General features: G+C 47.2%; 1 protein-coding gene across 1 annotated transcript; it reads left to right on the forward strand.

The window, feature by feature from the left end:
• Positions 1 to 5,504: 5,504 nt before the first annotated feature.
• Positions 5,505 to 7,101, forward strand: NRSN1 (neurensin 1; the record flags this gene model as incomplete). The annotated part of the gene is made up of 2 exons (XM_082014940.1): positions 5,505 to 5,693; positions 6,703 to 7,101. The coding sequence occupies 2 exons, from the start codon at positions 5,505 to 5,507 to the stop codon at positions 7,099 to 7,101; spliced, it is 588 nt and encodes a 195-aa protein (XP_081871066.1).
• Between the last annotated feature and the right edge of the window lie 1,909 nt (positions 7,102 to 9,010).

A 9,010-nucleotide genomic window follows, 5' to 3' on the forward strand; every position in this document is an offset into this window, starting at 1 on the left:
GGAGCCGTTCGCGGGCGGGGGCGGCGGTGCGAGCGCGGCCCGGCGCCCCTCGGCGCCCGGCGGCGGCGGCGGCTCAGTGCGCAGGCACGGCGCGGGAGCGAGCGGCGCTCCGGGCCGTACATAATACGTGGTGTCTGGGGCCGGCGCGGCGCAGAGCGGAGATGGGACCGGGCTGGGAGAGCTGCAGCTAGCGCCGCCGCGGTTGCTCAGCCGGCCGAGGGGAGCGGCGGGAGGGACAGGTAACCCCACCGCCCCGGGGCCGCCGCTGCCGGCCTCTCAGCAAACTTGGACTCGGCAGTTTGGCGGGGCCGGCGGGCGGGGGAGGCTCCTGCGACCGCCGACGCCCTCACGGGGGGCTGTACGGCGCGGAGCTTCCCGCGAGGGGAGGTGGCGGTGGGGCGCCGGCCGCCCGGCGGGGGAGGAGGAGGGGGTACAGCGGGGCCCCCGAGCTTCGTCTCCCGGCCCGGGGGAGGGAGCGGCCCTCCGCGGGGAGGCCGGTGCCCGCTGCGCCGCCGCCGGGAGGGGGCTGCGCCGCCGCGCCGCGCTAGGGGGCGCCGCCGCCGGGCACTGCGGGGCAGGGGCAGGGCGGCGGACCCGGACCGGGCCGTACGTGGAGCTGCTGGCGCCGGTCGGTTCGTGGGGGCCGAAGCTCTCCGCCGAGGCGCGAGCGCTGCGGAGTTTCTCAGCTTCGCCCGGGGAACCGGACCATCGCCAGTGCGTCCTGCCCGGCCGGCGGGGGGTCCCGCTCCGGCCTGCGCGGCCGTTGGCCCGCGGGGCCGCGACCTGGCGCCTGGGAAGCGGGCGGGGCCGCCGCCCCACGGGGGCGAGGCCCCGGGCCTGTGCCCCCCGCGGAGTCTCCCCCTTCTGCACGGAAGAAGGCCCTGCTCGCTCCCCCGTGCACGGCCGGGGCGCGGGAGTCGCCCCGGAAAGCAGCCGGGCACCCCAGAGGTCCTCGGGGGAAGGGCGGCAGCTGCCCGGCCTGCTGCCCCAGCCCCGTGTGAGGGCAGGGTGCCGGGCGGGAGCAGTGTCCGTGCAAGGGCTCCCAACAGCTGTGGTGGGACCGGGTCAGGCCAAGCACAGCTTGGCCCAGGCTCTGGCCTGGGCACCGGCATGACAGGTAGCTGAGGCATGAAAAAGGCCATCTCGGAGACAGCTGTCAAAGACAGGTTATTTATTCTGGTATACACTCTTCACAGGGGTCTTGCTTTCTGTAGGTAAAGATCAGAAGCACAGTCCTCTGACCAGAAGGGCCACAGTGTGTAGGTCTGGAGAAGGGAGAGGGGAACTTCACCTGTGCGAACCCATCAGCATTTGCGCCTTATATTTGGTGGCTGCGTGGTGTCACGGAGCAATGGCGCATCCTTATTTGCTTTGTCCTGCCCTTCAAATGCCAGTGCCTTATGGTTTGTTTTTTTAAAAAATGTGTCCAGCCCTTCAATAAGAAAGCTAAGTAGCTGGAAAACATATTGGGTAATTTTTCTTGGAGCATGCTCATCTGTTAATCTGCCTGTTCACCAATCCAGTCACATCTCCCCAGATCAGTGGAGAATAGTAAAGCTCAAAGTAAACAGGACAGCTTTTGCCATGGAAACAAAAGTTGCTAGGGGATAGATTGCTACTACACAGTGGTGTGATCGCAAGCTGTGATCGTACATCCCACATGTTCCTAGGCACCTCGAGTTTAGGCACTGAGAAACTTTTAATGATTAAACCACTTCGTGCGACCTGGATGCACGTTCTCAGATGGTGCGTAATGCAGACTTGGGCAACAGTGACTCTTTTTAGCGAAAATTGCCCAACACTTCAGCGTTTAGTTTCTCAGCCATGAAGGTGAGACATGCAAATACACATCAACACTCAAGAGATCATAGCTGCTCCAGTATTTATTCTTTCAGTGTAAGTTGATGCTGTGACTCCTTCTTATTTGTGGAGAACTGTTTTCTCCTACCATACTCTGTTTCAGTTCTCTGCCCCATCTGTAAGTAGCAAGAACAACATTATGTTTACATTGCAGCTGAGAAGAGAGGCCATTTTAGGCCAAATTACCAGGCTGCTTCAATGAGTCATATAGGGCTGGGAAGCCTTCTTCCCATCTCTCTGAGGGCCAAGATATTTTGCAAAAGATAGGAGATTACTTATAATAAGCGGAAGAGTCTGAGCATAAAGACAATGTTCAGTAGGACTAGTAATATGCAGTGCTTGAAAATGCTGGCAGTTTTGGGGTTTTTTTCCCTTCCATTTTAAAAAGTCATACTACTTGATGCTATCACAACTCTTTCGAGCAAAAGATCATTCTTTTGTTTCCTAGTCCACCTCCCAAGCTTTTATTTACCATTTTGCTCATACGCCTGACCAAAACCACCTATTAGCATTTTAGATTGGTAAAGAGAAATAATGTATGTAAAGAAAAAGTATATGTAATATAAGTGATTCTAGGCTGTGTGGTTCTTATAGGCAATTCTTCATCAAGCTGTTAGAAACACCACATCCTCCTTTCTCTCTCTTGACCAAACCTATGGAGAGTGCAGTGAATGCAAGATAGTGTTTACACAGCTTTCTGTCACATTACATTGAGTTTTCTTAGATTAATTGCAATAACTACAGTTGGTGGTTCAGACTCACCTGCTTTCTGAATTCTGGAGAAACCGAATAAAGTCTAAAATTGTCTCCTGGTGGCAGCCAGAGTAATGCAGGTGAGCTTTGGCAGGACACATTACTGGGTCTTTTTAGGTCTGGTCCTTCCCTGCATTGACCTTATGGAGTCACTTATACCTGGGGAAAATACCTCCCTTACTGCTCATGATGTGATGCTAAATATGCTTACCTGGATGACTTAAGTTGGCAAGGAGTTAAGCATAATTTATTTAAGGAAGTAGGGTTGATGTGCAAATAAAGACCTAAGTAAGGACCTGAGAGAATGGGTCGCTGCAGAGCTTTGGTTCACCTCGTTACTTTCTTTTCTTTCTAATGTGGGAGATGGAGTGCTGGCTTACTCATAACCAAAAGACATGTTGAGGGATACAGGCATAAACTGTTCTTATCCTTGAGGTCGTGTGACCCTGTGTGTGAGAGCTGGGGCAGCTATGGTAACCTACACCATTGCTTCATCCTCTCCTTTCACCCTAAGGTATATTTAGGAGGTGGGCAGAACTCTGTTTTTACAAGAACTCCTCAGTGCTTGTGCTGTGGAAGATGGCAGCTAGCTATTGAAGAAATGGTGGCAGTGAGAAAAGGGGACTTCTTTTCCTCTCTTTTCAGGTAGGGAATATATAGCAGAAGGAGAGACTCCCAAGGGAAACAAAAAGAACTCTTTCGCAAAAGAGTAAATAGGCTCCAAAAGTAGACTAACTTTCAGCTTTCACCAGAGTTCAGATTATATACTTATATCCATATCACTATTCCTTTTTTTTTTTTGTACCTCAAAAAGTAATAGTGTTCAAAAGCTCATAGTATTGTAAAAGAACACAGCACATTAATTTTTTTCAATATATTAACTGTGGGAAACGTCAGTATTAGCGACATACAACTTGACACGGGGTGGCCCAGGTGCCAGGCTCTCCCTGCTCACCTGATGAGCAGCTGGCGCTGCCCAGGAGTTTCCGGCTGTCTCAAGGTCTCTGTCCACCCCACCTTGTTTCACCGCCTTGCCTGGGAAGGGCAGCACCTTGAGCACACTCCGAAGGGCACTGACGCTGCACCGTCTGCAGAGAGCAAGCCCATCCACAGAGTCAGAGGGCATTTCTTTAATTTCCCGACACTTTATGGTGGCTGAAGTGGAAAAGGGAAACCCACGGGGGAGGCAAAGGCAGTTCTGGGTTCAGAGAAGGGGCTTCTGCCAGAAGCTGTGCCTGGCGCTATCCCTGCTGCTTTGCAAAGCTCTGCCACAGCACTTGTCCCCCCATCTCCTGGAGGGAGCTCTGGCCCTTGCTAGGGCCGCCAGCACCACACAGGCCTCCTCTTCCACTTGGTCGTGACTTCTGTGAGAGCCTTGAAGCCTCATCATGAGTTGCAAGAGAGAATTGCAATTATAAGATGTTGAGATCATGAAATCCCAAACAAAATACATACTAGATACACAAAATAAATAAAACCCAAGATTATCATTATTAGCAATAGAGAGGAAAAAGCAAAACCCTCTTTGTCCCTGACAACCCAGAACGCAACCAGATTCCCAAAGGGTGGAAGATCATTGTCATACCAACAGTGATTTTGGAGCCAGCCAAGAGCTTCATTCAGGCTGTTGCCATTCCCCATCGATACTTTATGGCTTCTCCTTAGTTTAAATGCAGCAGTGTTTGTTTTTCTTGCACACTCAGGTATTTCATACCCAGCCAGATCACCTGTTCCTGACGGGCAAAGGGCGGTAGGGCTGCAAAATTGGGAGGTCCTAGCTGCTATGAGCAGGTCAAACTTTCCTTCCTTCCCTCCCTCTAAGTAAAATTGTAGCGATCAGATGAACTGCTTGAAGCTGATATAAATTGAGCTGTGACATTCAGATGCAAATACTGATTAACAGTTCCCTTTGGACTAGGACTTTTTGAACTTCTTTAAAGGGAAGTCAGTCAGCTTAAGTAACATTGACCTGTTGCTCGAGGTTTTTTTAGGGGCTAGAATTAATTTAATGAATTCAGTAGCATCGCACTTGTGCAAGCAAGTTCAGGCCTGGAACCTGCATAGTTAAATACGAATTTTGTGTGTTAGGAGGACTTCCATGAAATGGAGAGAGTAAGGAACATTGTTGGTAGTTTTCATAGCAGTAACAGTTCTGATTTTATTAAAGGCAGCAGGAGCCTGGGCATTGACTTCTCCAAGGGAGCAGTGGTTTGCCACAAGTTTAGTATTTTCATCTCATTCCCTTTGGTGAGCAAATTGATGCTGTTACATCATTCCATCATTTTTAATTATCAGTATTTAAGTACAGGATATATACAGTTTCAATCTGTCTAGGACTGACTTTGCCTCTGTTTCTCATGGCTATGAATGTTACATTAATGCTCAGTCCTACAGTTCAGAAGCTTGGGCAAAAACATGAAAAAAACATTACACAGCAGTTTGGAAAGTTCCTAAGGTTGCAAACTCTAGTCAACCGATAGAAGCAGAGTCTGCATGAGAGGTAACATGAGCCCTTGAGGGATGCTGGCTTTTGTTACCTGATCTATTCTGCCTTTTTCAATCACCTCCACAGAAACCCAGTAGCACAGTAGTGCGAAGGATGGGGAGCAGGCACCCTGCGTATGGGAGGGCATGTTCCCTGCAGCACCTTCAGGCTGTGCTGCGCTGAGGCGCCGAGTGCCTTGGGCTCGCTTGAGCTGAGTCAGTGCACACAACTCTTCCAGGCTCATTTCTTAGTTTGGGGAAAAAAAAAAACAAGTGTAGGAAAGGAAAGGTCTTTCCTGGGCTGCTTTTCTTCGTGTCACCTGGAGAGTTTGTAGCCAGCTTTGCTGTCTTGCCACATCAGTAATTAGATCTGCTTTGCATGAAACCTCTCATTGCAGGTAGGAAGGATGAGCTCCTATGCTGACGTCTGCGGGTCCAAGCATGCGCAGGGCAGCACCGAGGGAGGGTACCAACGCTACGGAGTTCGGTCCTACCTGCATCAGTTTTATGAGGACTGCACAGCTTCAATTTGGGAGTATGAGGATGATTTTCAGATGCAGAGATCGCCTAGCAGGTGGAGCTCTACATTCTGGAAGGTACTGCCCATTGCTGGAGAGAGAAACTTCCATTTTGAGATTTTTCACATGTAGCTAATGATATTAGGTATTCATCCAGAAAGGCATTCTGTTGCTTAGTTTTCACTGAGATGACTGATAACTGTCTGAAAACAGGGCACTCCCACAAAAATCCATCCGCTTTCAAGAGAGTCCCGGGACCTTTGGTTCCTCTTGTTTCTCTGTCGCAAGGAGCCATGTCACCGAAACATCAAAGTCTTGTCTGGGAAACCCCACCCATAGCTTGACAGTGTAGTTCACCTCTGCTTTGCACTCACAGTAGTCCTGCCAGATTATTGCGAATGGGACTGGTAGTTTAACAGCAGTAACTCTGGGACTGTGTGACCTAGGGATCAAGAAAACCACAAGATCTCCATTAAGGCCAGGGAACTCAACAGAACTGGAGAACGGCAGAGATTGGAAGGGGCCTGTGAGGCCATCTAATCCAACCCCTCTGCTCTGATGGTCGGGCCATCCTGTGTGAACCGGATTTTGCGCTTACACTTGAAATGTGCTAGAAATATTCCATGATCTGTTCATGGCAATAGTGACTTCCTTCTAATCCCTGCAAAGGAGTGACATTTCGTGGTGGATAGGACACAGACAGCAGGTACTGAACTGTTGGTGCTGACCACCACCTAAAGCTAAAGAAACAGTAAGTCACACAGCACTGGGGTTAAACTGTGATCCTCTCTGTGATGGGGCTGTTAGACATGAAATGCTATTTAGTCATATAGATGCGTATTCTATTCTATTGCTTCCAGAAATGTCAGTGCTGAATTATATAAATAGGAGTTGTAAAAAGAGTTTCTCCATATATTCTAGTTGTAGTAGGGCCATATATGAACTAAAAGAAATATATCAGCCTTCTCCTAGAAGAGAGAACTCTACCTGCAAGACACTGTGAAAGCTAAGTGCCTCCTAGGACCACTTACCAGCTAAAAACTGGAAAGCCATATTAATTGGGGTTTTTTGTTTGTTTGTTTTCCAGGTCGGACTCATCTCTGGGACGGCTTTTATGCTGATAGGTTTAACGGTTCTTGTAGTGGGTTTTCTTGTGCCACCAAAAATCGAAGCTCTTGGGAAAGATGATTTTATTGTGGTGGATACCCGTGCCATTCAGTTTAATGGGTCCCTTGATATATGCAAGCTGGCAGGAGCAATCTTGTTTTGCATTGGAGGGTCCACCGTGGCAGCGTGTCTGCTGATGTCTGCTTTTGCTAAAAGTTACTCCAAAGAAGAAAGGTACCTCCAGCAAAGATTTAAAGAGAGAATAGCTGATATAAAAGCCCATGGAAACCCAGTCACAAAAGCGCCAGCACCAGGAGAATCAAAGATACCTGTCACTTTGTCCAAAGTTCAAAATGTCCAACCTTTATCTGAAACCTGACCCTTAGGTTTTGTTTCTCACTTGTAGATCACTTTAGCTGGAAAGTATCAGCTGTTGTTGGCATACGTACTAGTCAATTACAACATCGAGTGCTCTGCTGTACAAACACACAGCTGATGATGGGGAAGCTGCTCCAATACAAATTTAGGATTGGGAAAAGGGAAATTACGTGATTAGACCTGTGGCCAATATATTAAGTGTGTTCAAACATTTTAATCTGTGTTGAACCAATAAGTCCTTGCAACAACGACTGAGTGTTTAGCTTATCAGATTGCATCCCTGGAAAACATAGGGTACATTTATGACAGTTGTACCAGGAGCACCCTACATGCCACTGTTTAAAGTTTAGATGAGTTGGTTTTTTGTCTAATTTTCTTCTTGCCTTTAAAATACTGTTTAGTCTTACTGCCTGGTTCTGCTGTCAGAGAAGCCAAGATTCTGCCCTTGTAATTTGCACTTGTCCTCCTGTCACATGCTACAGTCTGTCTTACAGTAATACTGCACAGGTAAAACATACATGACAGTGAGTGCCCTTTATTTGATCCTGGCACACGTCACTTCCCAGCAGTGTTACTTTCTGGGAAAGGCAGGTTATACTTGACCCTACATTATAATTAACCTGTGCAAAACTGCCACTTTCGTCTTAGTCATTGCCATATTAACAAAAAAGAAATTACAAAATAAAGAATTCGTATGGGAGGAGGAACGCCATATTTGTGTTATCTTTTGGTTTGATACTGTTTCTTTCATTATATTATGTTATGTTTGAAGCGTATACAAATACTTCAGTTCTGGGTGGGTATGGATTAGTAAATGTGGTTTAATATGCCCAGGCCCCATATTCTGTCAGGAACATTAATGCTATGTTAGATGACCCTTAACATAGTTGTCGAAAGACATTTTGAAATGCCGTTTATATTTTTATAGAGGATAGAAAAAGTTATGCTTAACCAGATACATTTGTGTAAATGCTTACCTGAAGACTTGTCCTTTCATGGTAGACCGTTAATTATTTTCCCACCCAGGGCAATTATCTCGTTGTCTTAATCTATGGATTTAAACTAAACTGTATAAAGAAAGATGTGACATTTGTACTCTCTGACAATATGTGCCACCTTATAGTTCTGTCTATTTTTTGAATGGATTGAATAAAATTCTAGGCGTGAGCCAACCATGGATTTTGTGAAAAGTCTCTTTCTAGTCAAACAGGTTTCTCTATAAATTTAATATTTCAGTTTGAAAAGAGAAATCAGCAGCTGAAACTCACCAGTCTATTAACACAGTCTGTGTTTTCAGCCTTCATAGGCGACGAAGTCACTTTGGTGCTGAATCAAAAAGATTCCAGCACATTAACGACAGGTATGTGGTTAACAGCTGTGCTCTTTCCCTTGCTGATAAAAATGTTTTGTGGTCTGTGACTCAGTTCATACTTCCACAACTTAAACCAGAACATGTGTGTTTGGAAGTTTCAGCTGAATCTGCAATAATTATCGTGGCTGACAACAGCATCGGAAGTAAAATTTCCTTCTGAAAAGAAAGTGCCTATCTTAGCAATGCAATTGCAATGTCCAAACATTAGCACTGAAGAGCTGGACAATCAAGAGCTCCTCACGTGCATGCAATTACAGAGAATGAAACAAAGTAGGCTTTGGTGCATCTGAAAATTATATAATAAATAATTATATTATTTTAATGTATTATTTAATATATATCTGCACCCAATCTTAAAAATAAGATTGTAATCTCTGGGAAGGAGCAGAAGAAGCAGTGCTAAAGAGGAGAAGATGAGAAGACTGGTAAGGTGATGAGCTGTGTATTGTTTATAAAGAAAGCCAGGAAGAACAGGGGTGGTGGGTGGCGATTACTCCTGAGGCACGTGGCAGGACTGGGAGATGGGGACAGGCTGTCA

This window comes from Phaethon aethereus (genome assembly GCF_964289735.1).
Source record: "Phaethon aethereus genome assembly, chromosome: 2".
Lineage (NCBI taxonomy): Eukaryota > Metazoa > Chordata > Aves > Phaethontiformes > Phaethontidae > Phaethon > Phaethon aethereus.